The 17,957-nt window shown below is 40.6% G+C and overlaps 1 protein-coding gene and 1 pseudogene across 8 annotated transcripts in view; both read right to left on the bottom strand.

Annotated features, from left to right (window-relative positions):
* SPEN (spen family transcriptional repressor) overlaps positions 1-17,957 on the bottom strand; it is an 81,293-nt gene that overhangs the window by 40,446 nt on the left and 22,890 nt on the right. Inside the window, exon 4 of one of the 8 annotated variants that reach the window (XM_045585169.1) lies at positions 1,898-1,982. The exons of the other annotated variants lie outside the window; for them this stretch is intronic. Within the exon in view, the coding sequence (XP_045441125.1) occupies positions 1,898-1,982 (85 nt within the window). The remainder of the gene's footprint in view (positions 1-1,897; positions 1,983-17,957) is intronic. 8 annotated transcript variants of the gene reach the window in all.
* LOC118725041 lies at positions 305-417 on the bottom strand (annotated as a pseudogene).

Below are 17,957 nucleotides of genomic sequence, written 5' to 3' on the forward strand. Positions count from 1 at the left end.
TAGCAAAAATTAAAAGAGACTATGCTCTTGCTAATCTATTACTAAGAATATTGAGGCTTATTTTCTAGTGGGTTTTATGGAGCCCTAAAATTCTCTAGTTAGCTTTAAGAATGACAGAATGATAAACTAAGAGACACCAAGTCACAAACTTATCATTTAAGTTCAAATTTGGGGGGGAACAAATATGTGATCAGATTTTGCTACAGACTGATTTGCTAAGAACAAAATTCATAGTGAAAAATTATTACATATTCTGCATCCAAAAGAACCTTGGCCCAGAGTACTTGTATTTTTTATTTGTTTTTTAAGTATGGAATGCTTTACATATTTGCATGTCATTCCTGCACAGGGGCTACTAGTTTACTAATTTTCTCTGTATCATTCCAATTTTAGTATATGTGCTGCCAAAGCAAGCACAGCCCAGAGTACTTTTAGTATAAATTCCAAAGAGCCTGGGCGCACAGAGTCATTACAGTCTTAGCAATCTCTAAGACTCAGAAAACCTGCTACTCAAATAACTCAAAGCAAAAAGCATCAAACACACATGCTCTCTGAAAGTAATAAGCAGATATGACAGCTCTACCTAAGGAACAAGAAATCCTTCTGTGTAGCAGCACAGTCTTTAGGACACCTATGGGATGCCTTACTCAAGGGACAAACTAAGGAGAAAACTAAACTGTCAATTATAACACAGTGAGATTTTTCTCACTCCTTTAACTGAATAGGGTATACAGAACCATATATATTTCTTGTATGAACAATAAAATGTCTCAAAAACTTAATCTGCCCTGGTTGGCATGGCTTAGTAGTTACAGTGTCAGTCAGAGCACCAAAGGGTCAAGGGCATGTACTTGGGTTGCAGGCCCCATTCCCTGGTGGAGGCAAGTGTGGGAGGCAACCAACTGTATCCTTAACACTGATATCCATTCCTCCCTCCCTCCCTCTCTCTCTCAAAATCAATGAAAAATAAATAAATAAAAATCAATGAAAAAAATATCCTGCCCTAGCCGGTTTGGCTCAGTGGATAGAGCCTGCGGACAGAAGGGTTCCAGGTTGCAGGCACATCCCCAGTAGAAGGTGTGCAAGAGGCAGCTGATCGATGATTCTCTCTCATTGATGTGTCTAACTCTCTATTCCTCTCTCTTCCTCTCTGTAAAAAATCAGTAAAATATATTTTTTTTAAAAAGGCTGAAACCAAGAAAGCATACAGATCAAGTGAAAACATGTTATTTTATTCCCAAATGGTTACCTACAACTGCTATAGCCTTTACCAAACCCACAAATAAATTTGAACTTTGAGTTTTGCCTTTTTCCAATTTAATTTTAGTACCAATTCATCTTTTTCCTATTAAGAGTTTTTAAAAAGTTTGCTATTTTCCACTTCTGAACTCTCTATTAAGGAAGTGTCAGACCCAAGAGGTTATAAGGACAACAAACTCCCTATAAGGAAATCTAAAGCCATCTATGTAGTGAACTTGTTTATTTATTTGTAAAAGACTTCAAATTACTAAGAAACTCCAACCTAAAATCCTTCTGCTTAAACAACTCCTTTGCAGTTTTTTCCAAAGGAAACAAACACAAAGCTACAGTCCAAATAGTCCTAACCACCATATGACACAGAACATTCACCAGGGTAGTCTGACCCTCCCTTCACCATTGAAAATAACATTCAAAGAATCATATTGGTTATAAAAATCAAGTCTAGAAGCATGGTGTCTTATTCTAATTACAACAACAGAATTCCACTGTATGTTACCAGACACATTTTAAACCTCTATCGATCCCCAGTGTGGGGGTGTGAAGGAGGCAGCCAATCAATGATTCTCTTTCATCATTGATGTTTCTATCTCTCTCCTTCCTCCCTCTTTAAAAATCAATTAAAAATACTAAAAAATACCACATTTTCCTTGATTTCTGTGCATAGATGATTCCTTGTTCAGAGCAAAATGATACCATGGTTTCTGAGATTGCCCACAGAATGCCTCCAAGTGAAAATAACCCAAACAAGATAAAAGAGAAGAGCATCATCACTCAAACTGCTGAGTAAACTTTTACCATAAGTAAAAAATACTAACAGAAGTTTCAATCTCATAACAAAAATTTAAAACATAAGCAAGGCTGTAGAAATTTACATTTTCTATATAACCCTGGCATCCAGAAAGACAAAAAAAATAAATGTACTTATTGTAGCTTTAATATTTCTTTTTTAATTTTCATTTTAAATATACTAGAGGCCCAATGCACGGGTCCCTCGGCCTGGCCTGCAAGGTTTGGGGATGGGGCAAAACCGGCAGTCCGACATTCCCCAAGGGGTCCCAGAGTGCAAGAGGGCACTCTGCAAAGTTGCTGTCACTTGGCATCTCCTGCATTGAGCATCTGCCCCCTGGTGGTCAGTGTACATCATAGTTGCCAGTTGGCTGGCCAGTTGCTTAGGGGTGTGTGTGTGTGCGTGTGCATGTGCATGTGCGTGTGCGTGTGTGTGTGTGTGTGTGTGTGTGTGTATATATATATAATATATATTATTGATTTCAGAGAGGAGAGGACAGGGATAGATAGAAATATCAATGATTATAGAGTCATTGATTGGCTGCCTCCTGCATACCTCTCACTGGGTATGTGCCCTTGACTGGAGCTAGGACTTTCTTTATTTTCTTTATTTTTTTTTATCCTCACCCAAGGATATTTTTCCAATGATTTTCTGAGAGGGGAAAGACAGAGAGAAATATCCATGTGAGAGAAACACATCTATTGGTTGCCTCCTGAATGAGCCCTGACTAGGGCCCAGGCTGAGAAGGAGCCTGCAACTGAGGCACATGCCCTTGACCAGAATCAAACACGGATCCTTCAGTCCATAGCCCGATGCTCTGTCCACTGAGCAAAACTAGCTAGGGCTTTCTTCCTTTTTTTCAATCCCCACCAGAGGATATTTTTCCATTGCTTTTAGATAGAGTGAGGGGGAAGAAAGTGGAGGAGGAAAATAGGGAGGGGAGGTAGGGTGGAAGGAAAGGGGGAGGGAGGCAGGGAGGGTGGGATAGATACAGCGATGTGTAAGAGACACACATCAATTGATTGTCCCACACACGCCCTGACCAGGCTGGGGATCAGACCTGCATCATAGGCACATGCCCTTTACTGAGAATGGAATCTGAGATCCTTCGGTGCAGTGGTCGGCAAACCGCAGCTCGCGAGCCACATGCAGCTCTTTGACCCCTTGAGTGTTCTAACGCCACTTCTTCAAAATAGACTCACCCAGGCCGAAAACAGACTTCTGCACATTGGCCACGAAGTTTTAACTGCGCTGTACGTAAAAGCTCACACGTGGTATTTTGTGGAAGAGCCACACTCAAGTGGCCAAAGAGTCGCATGAGCCACCAAAGAGCCGCATGTGGCTGGAGAGCCGCAGTTTGCCTACCATCACTTTGGTGTATAGGCTAACACTCTAACCATTCCTCAGTTGGCTTTAATATTTCTTAGTGACTTCTGGGTGTACTCAGATCAAGAATTAGGCCATGTTTAATCACTTAATTCCTTTTTTCTCAAAGAGGCAAACTGAGAAAGAGGCTAAAAATTTGTAATGTGAGGCACAATATTGTTGTTTTTTAAGAATTTATTTCCAAGTCAAACAAATGCAATTTGGCATAGTAATTTTTGAGGCTTTAATCTGGATTACTTTTCGTTAATTTTTAAAGCAATGTTTAGAAAAATTACATCAAGATTAAATTAGCCCTGGCCAGTGTGGCTATTAGTTGGAGCATCATCTCATACACCAAAATGTGCCTGATTCAATTCCCAGGCAGGTCACATAGCCAGGTTTCAGGTTCGATCCCCGTCTGGGTGTGTATGGGAGACAATACACATCTATGCATATCTCTCTCACTGATGTTTCTCTCTCTCTTCTCTCCCTTCCTCTCTCTGAAATCAGTCAAAATTACCCTAGCTAGCCCTAGCTGGTTTGGCTCAGGGGATATAGCATCAGCCTTCGGACTGAAGGGTCCCAGGTTCGATTCCAGTCAATGTTACATGCCTGGGTTGCAGGCTTGATTGGCATTAGGGGACGTGCAGGTGGCAGCCAATCAATGATTCTCTCTCATCACTGATGTTTCTATCTCTTTCCTTCTCCCTTCCTCTCCGAAATCAATAAAGATATATATTTTTTAAATATATTTTACTGATTTTTCACAGAGAGGAAGAGAGAGGGATAGAGAGCTAGAAACATCAATGAGAGAGATACATCGACCAGCTGCCTCCTGCACACCCCCTCACCAGGGATGTGCCCGCAACGAATGTACATGCCCTTGACTGCGAACCTGGGACCCTTGAGTCCACAGACGTATGCTCTATCCACTGAGCCAAACCAGTTTCGGCAAGATATATTTTAAAAACAAATTACCCTAGCCAGTTTGGCTCAGTGGATAGAACGTTGACCTGTGTAGTGAAGGGTCCCAGGTTTGATTCCGGTCAAGGGCACATGCCCCAATTTCGGGCTCAATCCTCAGCAAGGGGTGTGCAGAAGGCAGCTGATAAATGATTCCCTGTCATCACTGATGGTTCAATTTCTCTCACTCCCTTCTTCTCTGAATAAAAATATATTTTAAAGAGTAAAATAGAATCAGTCAAAAAAATTTTTAGAAAAAAATTAATTAAAATTCACAAGATAGTACTAGGTTTACTCTATTTTTCTTTTTTTAAAATGTTTTATTGTTTTTTCACAGAGAGGAAGGGAGAGAAATAGAGAGCTAGAAACATCGACCAGCTGCCTCCTGCACACCCCCACTGGGGATGTGCCCACAACCAAGGTACATGCGCTTGACCAGAATCGAACCTGGGACCTTTCAGTCACAGGCGGATGCTCTATCCTCTGAGCCAAACCGGTTTTGGCTATTTTTATTTCTTCTACTTTTCAATCAAATCAAATAAACCCATCAAAACCCACATATAAAGAAAGAAAAGGGCCCTAGCTGGTTTGGCTAAGTGGATAGAGCATCGGCCTGCGGACTGAGGGGTCTCGAGTTCAATTCCAGCCAAGGGCACATGCCTGGGTTGTGGGCGCAATCTCCAGTGGGGGACATGCAGGTGGCAGCCAATCAATGATTATCTCTCATCATTGATGTTTCTATATCTCTATCCCTCTCCCTTCCTCCCTAAAATCAATAAAAATATATGGATGGATGGATGGATGGATGGATGGATGGAGGGAAGGAAGGAAGGAAGGAAGGAAGGAAGGAAGGAAGGAAAAAAGGAAGGAAGAAAAAAAGGAAGGAAGGAAAAAAGGAAGGAAGGAAGGAAGGAAGAAAAGGGCTATGAAAGAGAGTTCTTTACATGTTATTTTTTTGTAGAGGGAGGATTATTGGGTTTTTTGTTTTGTTTTTTAAATATACTTTATTGATTTTTTTAGAGAGGAAGAGAGAGGGATAGAGAGTTAGAAACATCGATGAGAGAGAATCATCGATCAGCTGCCTCTTGCACACCCCTACTGGGGATGTGCCCGAAACCAAGGTACATGCCCTTGACGGGAATCGAACCCAGAACCTTTCAGTCCGCAGGCTGACGCTCTATCCACTGAGCCAAACTGGTTTTGGCGAGAGTTCTTTACTTTAGACTGATTTAACTATAAGCAAGTTCCTGGGGAACTTTGCTAATCCTATAATTTAAGAGGAATATGCTAATTATCTGTTATGCCCTGAGACGTAACCACCAGTTCATGGATCTACAGGATGGTGGGGAAGCAAACTACAAGCTACAAGTGGGCAGGCGGAGGCGGGGGGGGGGGGGGGGGGGGGGGGAGTTACAGGAGGAGAGCAGCAACCTACTGGTGCACGGATTTGTGCGCAGGGCTACTAGTTAATTAACAAAATAACATTCTGGTCAAATTCTTTTTTTTTTTTTTAATATATTTTATTGATTTTTTACAGAGAGGAAGGGAGAGAGATAGAGAGCCAGAAACGTCGATGAGAGAGAAACATCGACCAGTTGCCTCTTGCACACCCCCTACTGGGGATGTGCTCGCAACCCAGGTACATGCCCTTGACCGGAATCGAACCCGGGACCCTTCAGTCCGCAGACCGACGCTCTACCACTGAGCCAAACCGGCTTCGGCTCTGGTCAAATTCTTTATCACCGAATGTAGACCATGTCGTGATATACCCAAACAGTAGTATGGCAAAAGCTGGTTTAGAAGCCTTAGGTACTAAAAGGCAGGAGATTAAAATTTATAGTTAAAGCAAGTGAGTAATAAGAAAAGACATATTGAAAATGATGAGAATTTGCCCTGGCCAGTGTTGTTCATTTGTTAGAGCATCATCTGTACACCAAAGGGTCTTAGGTTCCATTCCTGCTCAGGGGCATGTACCTGGGTTGCAGATTTGATCCCCAGCCTGGCCCAGGCGCATGGGGGAAGCAACCAATCAATGTATCTCTCTTACACATCAATGTTTCTCCCCTCCCCACCTCCTTTCCACTCTATCTAAAAGCAATGAAAAAATATCCTCAGGTAAGGATTTTTTTTTAATTTCTTTTTTTAAAATATATTTTATTGATTTTTTTACAGAGAGAAAGGAAGAGAGATAGAGAGCTAGAAATGTCAATGAGAGGCTCTGGGAGGGGGTTGGGGGGCTCCGCGGGCCTCCTCTCCTCTCCTCTCCCGCCCGCCGGGGCGGCGCTGGGGCTCGCAGTCTTTAAATAAAAATAAAAAAATAAAAAAAAAATAAAAAAAAAATAAAAAAAAGAAATGTCAATGAGAGAGAAACATCGACCAGCTGCCTCTTGCACAACCCCCACCGGGGATGTGCCCGCAACCAATGTGCATGCCCTTGACCAGAATCGAACCCGGGACCTTTCAGTCCGCAGGCCGGCGCTCTACTGCTGAGCCAAACCGGTTTCGGCTTTTTAATTTCTTAAGAAAACAATGAGAATTCACACCAGTGTTCTAGTTTTCAGGTCCTTACTGAAATGCCTCCTACCTAGGAACAAACCTGGATTAACTAGCAGCTAATTCCAGCTACTCCTCCCTGCAGGCTGCCCAGTCACAGCACAGAAGCTGGGACAGAAACTCTGACAGAATAAGAAAACCTCTGAAATGTGGCAAGCAGCCAACTTAAACTGGATGATTCCAGTTTAGGCTGCCTGAATCACAAACAAGCAGTTCCTTCCTAGCTTTCCCCACAATATTTAGACACCCTGGCTGTCCAGAGCACACAATGAACTCTCCTCATTTGCTCTCAGAGTTAAGTCTTCTCATTCTCATCTCCCTAGCAGAAAAAAATCTTAAATGAAAGCAGGGTTCCTAATTTAAGATTAAATATGGTGACTCCAACACTTGTTTCCAAAACGGCCTGCCTATTCCATATAACCCTAACATTGATAACACCTACACCAATACTTGACAAAAAAGGAAAACCATAAATGAAACTGATCTATTTATAAATCTCAATAAGTTAAGTGCACCAGAGCAATGAGAAGCAAACACTTTAGCCAAGCCCATGTGGCTAAGAGGTTGAGTATCAAACTACGAACCAGAAGGTTACATTTTAATTCCCAGTCAGAACACATGCCCAGGTTACAGGCTTATCCCCAGTAGGGGACGCACAGAAGGCAGCCAATCAATGACTATCTCTTATCATTGATGTTTCTCTCTCTCCCTTACTCTATGAAATGAATAATTTTTTAAAGAATTTTTTAATTGATTTTTTACAGAGAGGAAGGGAGAGAGATAGAGAGCGAGAAACGTGGATGAGAGAGAAACATCGACCAGCTGCCTTAATAAGGGAGGTAAATTTTTTTGAATATATTTTATTGATTTTTCACAGAGAGAGAGAGAGAGAGAGAGAGAGAGAGAGAGAGAGAGAGAGAGAGAGAGGGATAGAGAGTTAGAAACATAGATCAGCTGCCTCCTGCACATCCCCTATGGATCGATGTTTCTCTCTCCCCTATTGGGAATGTGCCCGCAACCAAGGTACATACCTTTGACTGAAATCGAACCTGGGACCTTTCAGTCCGCAGACCAACGCTCTACCACTGAACCAAACCGGTTTCAGCAAAGGGCAGTAAATTTAATGTGCAATTTATTTATTTTTTTAATATATTTTATTAATTTTTTACAGATAGGAAGAGAAAGGGACAGAGAGTTAGAAACATTGATGAGACAGTCATCGATCAGCTGCCTCTTGCACACCCCCTTCTGGGGATGTGCCCGCAACCAAGGAACATGCCCTTGACCGGAATCAAACCTGGGACCTTTCAGTCCGCAGGCCGACGGCTCTATCCACTGAACCAAATCGGTTTCGGTTTAATATGCATTTTAAATCTAACCATTTTCTCCAGGATTGAAGACACACTAATATGCCTGATTTTCTTTTTTCCACCAACCCTTCTTCCTCCAAGTAGGTGACTTTTTAAAAAACTTAGATACCAATAGTTCAAGGAGAGAGAATACTCATTCAATCAATAAAACCACTAGTTGGCTTTCACTGAATTCCATCACAAATAAAAGTTGCAAATTTCAGCCTGCTTGGCTCAGTGGTTGAGTGAGCATCAGCCTATGAACCAGGAGGTCACAGTTTGAATCTGGGTCAGGGCACATGCCTGGGTTGCAGGCATGATCCCCAGTATAGGGTGTATAGGAGACAGCCAATCACTGATTCTCTCTCATCATTGGTATTTCTCTCTCCTTCCTATCTGAAATAATAAAAATATTTTTTTTTAAACTTCATGTTGTAGCCGGAAAGGTCCAGGACAATTAATACATTTTATTCATAATATTGATTTTCAGCATAATTTCAACTATCTAAAACGGTAAAAATGAAGCAGGACAAAATTTTAATAAAACAGGAAAAGAATGGTTGTAAAATAAAAATAATAAATTAGCCGAAACCAGTTTGGCCTTCGGACTGAAAGGCCCCACGTTAGATTCTGGTCAAGGGCATATACCTTGGTTGTGGGCACATTCCCAGTGGGGGATGTGCAAGAGGCAGCTGGTCGATGTTTCTAGCTCTCTATCCCTCTCTCTTCCTCTCTGTAAAAACTCAATAAAAATATATTAGAATAATAATAATAATAATAATAATAATAATAAATTAGCTATTTAAACCAACAAATGGCCAAGGCCGGTTTGGCTCAGGGGTCCCGGGTTCGATTCCAATCAAGGGCATGTACCTTGGTTGCGGGCACATCCCCAGTGGGGGGTGTGCAGGAGGTGGCTGATCGATGTTTCTCTCTCATCGATGTTTCTAACTCTCTGTCCCTCTCTCTTCCTCTCTATAAAAAATCAATAAAATTATTAAAAACAAAACAAAAACAACAACAAATCGCCGAAACCGGTTTGGCTCAATGGATAGAGCGTCGGCTTGGGGACTGAAAGGTCCCGGGTTCGATACCGGTCAAGGGCATGTACCTTGGTTGCGGGCATATCCCCAGTAGGGGGTGTGCAAGAGGCGGCTGATCGATGACTCTCTCATCGATGTTTCTAACTCTCTATCTCTCTCCCTCTCTGTACAAAAATCAATAAAATATATTAAAAAAAAAAAAAAAAAAAAAAAAAATGGTGTTTTACTTAGGTTAAAATAAGAGTACGGCCCTAACCGGTTTAGCTCAGTAGATAGTGTCGGCCTGCAGACTGAAAGGTTCCAGGTTTAATTTCAATCAAGGGTACATGATCCGGCTATTTGGCCCCTTGAGTGTGGGCTCTTCCACAAAATACCACGGCCTGGGCGAGTCTATTTTGAAGAAGTGGCATTAGAAGAAGTTTAAGTTTAAACAATTTGGCTCTCAAAAGAAATTTCAATTGTACTGTTTATATTTAGCTCTGTTGACTGAGTTTGCCGACCAATAGGTTAGAGTAGGGGTGTCGAACTCAAACAGAGAGGGGGCCAAAATCTAAAATCCAGCCTAAATCGCGGGCCGAATGGTTTACTGAACAGTCATAAACTGTCATTGTAATGGAAACGCAACGGAGTGCAGTGAAGACAGCGCGGTGCGGGCCACATTGCAAGGCCTGGCGGGACGGATTTGGCCCGCGGGCCTTGTGTTTGACACATGTGGGTTAGAGCATCATCTGGATATGCCAAGGTTGTGGGTTTGATCTCCAGTCAAGGCCCATAAAATTAAAAAAAAAAAAAAAAAAATTAAAGAAATATACAAATAAGTTCTACAAATAATACCAACAATAAGCCCTAGCTGTTTGGTTCAGTGGAAAGAGTGTCGGCCTACAAACTGAAGGGTCTCTCTGTTTTGATTCCAGTAAAGAGCATATATGCCCAGGTTGTAGGCTCAATCCCCAGTAGTGGGCATGCAGGAGGCAGCTAGCTGATCAATGATTCTTTTTCATCACTGATGTTTCTATCTCTCTTCCTCTTCCTTCCTCTCTGAAATCAACTGTATGTGTGTGTGTGTGTGTGTGTGTGTGTGTGTATAAAATAATACCAACAGCCCTATATAATAAAAGCATAATATGCAAATCAACAGAATGGCAGAACGACTGGTCACTATGATGCATACGACCTGACCACCAGGGAGCAAATGCTCAATGCAGGAGCTGCCCCCTGGTGGTCAGTGTGCTCCCACAGGGGGAGTGTGGCTCAACCAGAAGCTGGGCTCATAGATGGCGAGTACAGCGGTGGTGGTAGGAGCCTCTCCCACCTCCGCTGCAGGCAGGCAATAAGGAGTAAGAGGTCCTGGACTGCAAGAGGAATATCTAACTGCTGGCTTAGGCCCAATTCCCCCCCCCCCCCGCCCCTCCCAGTGGGACATCCCCCAAGGGACATCCCCCGAAGGGTCCCAGACCGTGAGAGGACCCAGGCTGGGCTAAGGGATTCTCCCCCCGCCCCCCCTTCTTAGTGCACAAATCTCGTGCACCGGGACTTTAGTAAAAAACATATCTTCATTTCCCTTTCAATAAAAAGTGAATTATTCTAGCCGGGACCGGTTTGGCTCAGTGGATAGAGCTTCGGCCTGCGGACTGAAAGATCCCGGGTTCGATTCCAGGCAAGGGCATGTACCTTGGTTGCGGGCACATCCCCAGTAGGGGGTGTGCAAGAGGCAGCTGATCGATGATTCTCTCTCATCGGTGTTTTTAACTCTCTCTCTCTCTCTTCCTCTCTGTGAAAAATCAATAAAATATATATTTTAAAAAAAGTGAATTATTCTAATGCAAAACTAACAATCGACAAGGGAAGGGGCATAAAGCATGCCATATCTTAATATAGCATCAGAGTTGAAAAGTCTAATTACTCAAAGTTCTATATGCTTCAGTGTTACTGTAAACAAACATCACAAAGTCTACTTCATATTCCAGTTTTCCGAATTGACTTTGTGTCTTTTCCCCATACTGATTCCCCCATTATCTTCCTTGTGTATCTTCCAACTTATGACAGTTCAAAAAAAAATTTCTAATAATGTAACAACTATACAAAGAAAATTTCAGAAAATTTTTCAACTACATTATTTAAATAATCTTATTCCAATTTTTAAAAAAAAATTTTTTTTTACTGATTTCAGAGAGGAAAGGAGAGGGAGAGATAGAAACATCCATGATGAAAAGCACTGATCGGCTGACTCCTGCACACCCACCCACTGGGGATTAAGCCCACAGCGCAGACATGTGCCCTGACTGGGAATCTAACCATGGCCTACTGGTTCAGTGGTCGGCAAATTCATTAGTCAACAGAGCCAAATATCAACAGTACAACAATTGAAATTTCTTTTGAGAGCAAATTTTTTAAACTTAAAACTTCTTCTAATGCCACTTCTTCAAAATAGACTCACCCAGGCCGTGGTATTCTGTGGAAGAGACACATTCAAGGGGCCAAAGAGCCTCCTGTGCTACTCGAGTTGCAGTTTGCCGACCACAGTCCTAGTTCATGGGCCAATGCTTAACCACTGAACCACACCAGCCAGGCCATTGTTTTTGTTGTTGTTGTTTAAGAGAGGGAGAAACATCGGTGTGAGAGACATCAATTGGTTGCCTCTCACACCCGCCCCAATCCAGGTTGGGGATTAACCTGCAACCCAGGTGCATGCCCTTGACCAGGAAATCTAACACAAGATTTTTCCGTACCCCGGATACTGTCTAACCACGAGACAACATCAGCCAGGATACAGCCTGTTATCTTATTCCATAAATTTGGTGCACAAAAATAGTAGTATTTGTTAAATAGATGGCTAAATGTAAACTCAAAAGTGAACTTTTACCTAAAAAGAGATTTAGGGAAGTAATCTATTGAGGGGGAGGAGATGGAGCAAGAAAAGGTTTGGGGTTATCCAAATCTCAACTCTTTCCTATTACCATTTTATTTAAACCTCTCCTACAAAAAAAAAAAAAAAAAAAAAAAAAAACACACCTCTCCCGTCCATCATTAAGTTAAACCTTCATAGGATGTAGAATCAAAGGCTAACTGTAGCTACTTATGTGCCCAAAATCCTTTTCAACAATCTGGCAAAGTCTCTGGACCACTTTTCAGAATAATGTTTCTTAAAGCATAAAGTAAAATAAATAGGAATAAAAGGAAACCAATTATATTGACACAATTATTAAAATATTTAAATTATGTGATATGTCTTTATTAACATTAAATTAATACATCTATCACTGAGTTCAATAACAATATCCCAGTAAAGATTAATATAAGCCCACTTTTGAGAGATCTACAACAATAATACCGTGTTTCCCCAAAAATAAGACATCCTCTGAAAATAAGACCTAGTGCATGGAAAGATAAGACATCCCCTGAAAATAAGACCTAGCGCAACTTTGGGAGAAAAAATTAATATAAGACACTGTCTTATTTTCGGGGAAACAGGGTAAATTACCTGTGGATTCTAATTGGTAACAGAGTAACTCACACTGATAGTACTACTGTTTTGTTTTGCTGGCTTTCACAATGGGAGGCAATGCTTAATTTCAGGTATAGGTTAGGGAAAAGATATAGTTCCCCCCATCCCCCATCCAAGTTCAGACTCTAAGACAGCCAATCATCTTTGGCTATAACCAAGGTAAACAACTAGGAAACAAAGCTCAGTCTCAAGTACTTGGAGCTCTGACTGGGTAGCTCAGCTGGTTATAGCATTGTCCTGATACACCACGGTTGCTGATTCGATCCCCAGTAAGGGCACATACAAGAAACAACCAATGAGTGCATGGATTGGTGAAATAACAAGTCAATGCCCAACTCATTAAAAAAAAAAATTTACTTTGAGATATTAGGAAAGTTTATAAATTTCTATCACCTTTTATCCCCTCTATGCCCTTTACAACCTCTATCCAATGTTTTTGGCTTGTATTAAAGAAAAGTCTTACAACATAATGAAGGGAGGGGATCCAATGATAGAAAACTACAGAAATAAAGTACATTCAACTTCAATCAAGGGCTTTTAAAATAATTGCTTTTGCAAAATTCATGTATTTAAATTTTTCTGCTATAAGGAAAGTGCTCCCTAAATGACCGTGAAAGAGAAAGAAAGAGACATATAGCAACACAGGACTGTACACAGGTAAGTTCATGAAGCACTAGTTCTCACCAAATACTCTGAATAGTTTTTGCAAAGATAGTAGGTGTATAAGGACTTCGAAACTAGACTGCCATTAATTCCCTGTTTACTCATTTGCATTGCTAATGCATTGCTAGACCAGGCCAGTATTTGACCAATGAACCTGGAGTTTGATTCCCAGTCAGGGCACATGACCGGGTTGTGGGCTCAATCTCCTGTGAGGGACTCTGAGAGGAAGGTGTGGTTGTAGCAGCTGATCGAGAATTCTCTCATCATTGATATTTCTACCTCTATCCTTCTCCCTTCCTCTCTTTGAAATCACTAAAAACATTAGAGCAGAAGCCGGTTTGGCTCAATAGTACAGCATCGGTCTGCAGATTGAAAGGTCCCAGGTTCGATTCCAGTCAAGGGCATGTACATTGGTTGTGGGCACATCCCCGGTAGGGGGTGTGCAAGAGGCAGCTGGCTGATGTTTTTCTCTCATCGACGTTTCTGGCTCTCTATCTCTCTCCCTTCCTCTCTGTAAAAACTCAATAAAAAATATATTTTCAAAAAACATTAGAAAAAAGAAATGACTTGTGTACATACATATGAGCCTAACCAGTGGTCAAGGACAATAGGGGGGTGGGAGCATGAGTGGAGAGGGGTGGAGGATTAGAATGGGGGGTTGAGGACAAATATGTGATACCTTAATCAATAAAGAAATTTAAAAAAAAAAAAAAAGAAAGAAAGAAAAAGAAAAGAAAGAAATGCACTGCTAGGATTCTATTCACCAAATCTGTAACAATAAGGGGAGGTGGAGGGTGATTAATTTCCTAGTCAGTCTTGCAGACAAGAATAGAAACTTGTTTCTATAGATAAAACCAAACTATATTTTGTCTACTATAAAATGTTAGTTTTAAACTTTTTTTTCTTTGTTAATCCTCACCTGAGGATTGTTTTTTTCCATTGCTTTTCAGAAAGAGTGAAAAGGAAGGAAGGGGCATAGAGGGGAAGAGAGCAAGAAAGAGAAATATCGAAGTGAAAGAGATACATGGACTGGCTGCCTCCCGCACGAGTCTCAATCCTGGGACAAGGAATGTACCTGAAACCCAGGTATGTGTCCTTGACTGGGAATCAAACCATGAACCTTCAGGGGGGGGGGGGGGGGGGGGGGGGGTCAATGCTTAACTACTGAATGCACCAGCCAAGACAATTTTAAACAACTTTAAAAGATTTACTTCAATAGAATGTCACAGCTTCACAATCATAAGGTTTTAAAGATTACAAAAGGAATTTATTACTTCCAACAGGATATTGAACATTCTGAATCTACGTGACATCTCAAAATATACTTTGAAGTCAATATAATTATAGAAGAAAAGAGGACATCTTGATAAAAGGGAGGCTGACCCCAAGGATGATGGATATGCTCTGAATGCCAAGGAATATCTCTATGCACTTGCTTTAATCACAATATCATGACCAAATCTTTCAGCTATTTATATCAATTTTGCTTTATCCCTCATATTAACTAAGAATCATATCTCAGAACTTCAACTATTTGTTGAACATATACTCTGAGAAAGACAATGTGCCAAGACCTGGTCCTGCTGTTTCAGGGTAGTATTGAAACACCCATCATTAAAGTTCATTCGGGTTGCCAAAACCAGTTTGGCTCAGTGGATAGAGCGTCGGCTTGGGGACTGAAGGGTCCCGGGTTCGATTCCAGTCAAGGGCATGTACTTTGGTTGCGGGCACATCCCCAGTAGGAGGTATGCAAGAGGCAGCTGATCGATGACTCTCTCTCATCGATGTTTGTAACTCGCTATCTCTCTCCCTTCCTCTCTGTACAAAATCAATAAAATATATTTTTAAAAAAAAAAAAGTTCATTCGGGTTTTCATAAATCAACATCGGATTCTTAATACAATGTCTCTCCCCCTTGTCCCTAGTTAGGCATTCTCACAGTCCAAGTTTTCCTTCTCCAAGAACTAAAATAGCCTCTTAACCAGAATCTCTGTCTTTCCTATTCTATGCCTGTTTTATCATTATTGTTTTTTATTTTTTTAAATATATTTTTCATTGATTTCAGAGAGGATAGGAGAGGGAAAGAGACAAACACCAACGATGAGAAAGAATCATTGATCGGCTTTGTCAGGATCGAGTCCACCACCCAGCATGTGCCCTTGACCAGGAATCGAATCGTGACCTCCTGGTTCATAGGTCGACACTCAACACTGAGCCACGCTGGCCAGGCCAGATACCTTTTCTAAAGCACAGATCTCAACAAGCCATCTCCCTTCTCAAAATCCTTCAACAGTCATTTCTGCATAAAGAATAAAATGCAAAAATATTAGTGTGGTTAAGTTATTCTAAATTGTCTGCTATTCTCAAAACATTCTTCCACCCACTTGTATCTCTTTAAGTTGTTCCTTCCCCCCACATTGTTCCAATTTCTAGCCTAAAACTCCTTTTTTCTTTTTGCTAAAATCCTACATATTTTTCACAGCCCTAAATCAAAAAAATTTCCAGACTTAAGTATGAATCAGGCAGCTGACAGAAGAGGAAATATTCTTTATTTTAATTTCGTCCTTTAGTCCCCATGTAGATTTTCTAAGTTCATCCTGCCTTTGCCTTTTTGGCAGTTATCTTTCTGACTGCAAATAGTAAAAGGTATATAACTATTCTTTTGATTATGTAAACAGGATATATCCAAGTCATCATATCACCTGTGGGTTCAAACTTCTGAGTCTACAATGCTAAGGTCCAAATCCCAAAACACTATAACTTCCCCATGCAAGTACAATGATTTATGTATCATGTTTCTCCTCTCAATATGTGGGCTTTTCAATAAATTTTCATCCAGTGGAATGCAGTGGCATCCCTTTAATGAGGTAGGTTTGGGGAAAATGACTAAAACTTAAGTATCTTAGATAATTCTATGTAGGAGAAAATGAGGCATAACAAGATTTTATAATCAGTTTATAGAGCTCAAATGAAGCTTGTCAACCATTTGTCTCAACAAGATACCAAATGAAATCAAGAGATGTTGAGGATTCTCATCCATGTCACAGAGCTACAAAGCTAAAGCCAGAACCTAACTCTCCTGATTTCATAAACAAGAGCTTGCTTCGTTGTAATATGCTGTATCTTCAAAAATGTCTTAATTAGCTATAGATAAATGTATAAAATGTTTCTATTTATTATTTTGAATTAGAACATTTAGGAGGCCTAAAAGGAGACATTCATCAATTATATGATCATTTACCTTTTTTTTCTCCCCCCAGAGATATAAAGGAAAAGGGAAAGATAGAAACATCAATGATGAGAAGAGAGAATCATGGATTGGCTATCCCCAGTACGCACGCCTCCCCCACACAATGGAGATCGAGTCCTGCCCTAACCAAGAATCAAACCATGACCAACAGGTTCATAAGTTAACGTTCAACCACTTGATTCAAACCAGCTGGCTGAGCATTTACTTTTCTTAAATTAATTCTAAGCAAGCAATATTAAAAGAAAAATAATTAATCTGAGCATTTAATCAGGTCAAATAATCTGTATTCTGTAAATTTTTAAAATGCACACCATCAAAGCATGGCACAGACTGAGAGTTCTCAAAGGGAAGAGGGGAGAGAGGCAGGCAGAGAATAATCAAAGAATTTATATGCATAATCCATGGACACAGTGTGTGGTGGAGGCCTGGAGTGGGGTGGGAACCCAGTGAAGGGGGGCAATAGAGGACATCTGTAATATCCTCAACAAATTTTTTAATCAACATAAAATACACACAATCTAAATTTAAAACTATGATATCTAGGATTAACAGGTTAAATAACAATAACCAGAAATGGGAAACGCTCAAAGACAACATTTGAAATAGTAATAATAATAGCTAGCAATTATTAAAGACAGTGTCTATTTAACACATATGGGTATCAAGCTAAGCATTTGACACTTTTTTTTTTTCATTTTCATCTTCACAGTAACTTCATAAAGCATGGTCTTTTAAAAGATGAGAAAGCTAAGGCCTAGACAGCTTAAATTATGAAAGTAGCAAACTATACTGTCTACCCAGATCTGTGTTTTTAAAACACAAATACCTAACCTCTAAGCTATTTCCTAAGACTACCTACATTATTTTCAACTTTAAAATAAAATGCCTTTTGCCGTAACTGGATAGAGCGTTGGCCTGTGGACTGAAGGGTCCCAGGTTCGATTCCAGTCAAGGGCATGTACCTTGGTTACAGGCGCATCCCCAGTGAGGGGTGTGCAGGAGGCAGCTGATTGATGTTTCTAGCTCTCTATCCTCATTTCTTCTCTGTAAAAAAATCAATAAAATATATCTTTAAAAATAAATAAATAAAATAAAATGCCTTTGTGAAAAAAACTTCCAACTAATGAAGTCAGTTTACTCAGCTTTAGTGAACAGCCAAGTTATAACCTGCATTTAAAGAAAGCTTTTCTACTTGTTACCTCCCTATGTTAAAATTAGTT

This window comes from Pipistrellus kuhlii, unplaced genomic scaffold (assembly GCF_014108245.1).
Source record: "Pipistrellus kuhlii isolate mPipKuh1 unplaced genomic scaffold, mPipKuh1.p scaffold_m20_p_2, whole genome shotgun sequence".
Classification (NCBI taxonomy): Eukaryota; Metazoa; Chordata; class Mammalia; order Chiroptera; family Vespertilionidae; genus Pipistrellus; species Pipistrellus kuhlii.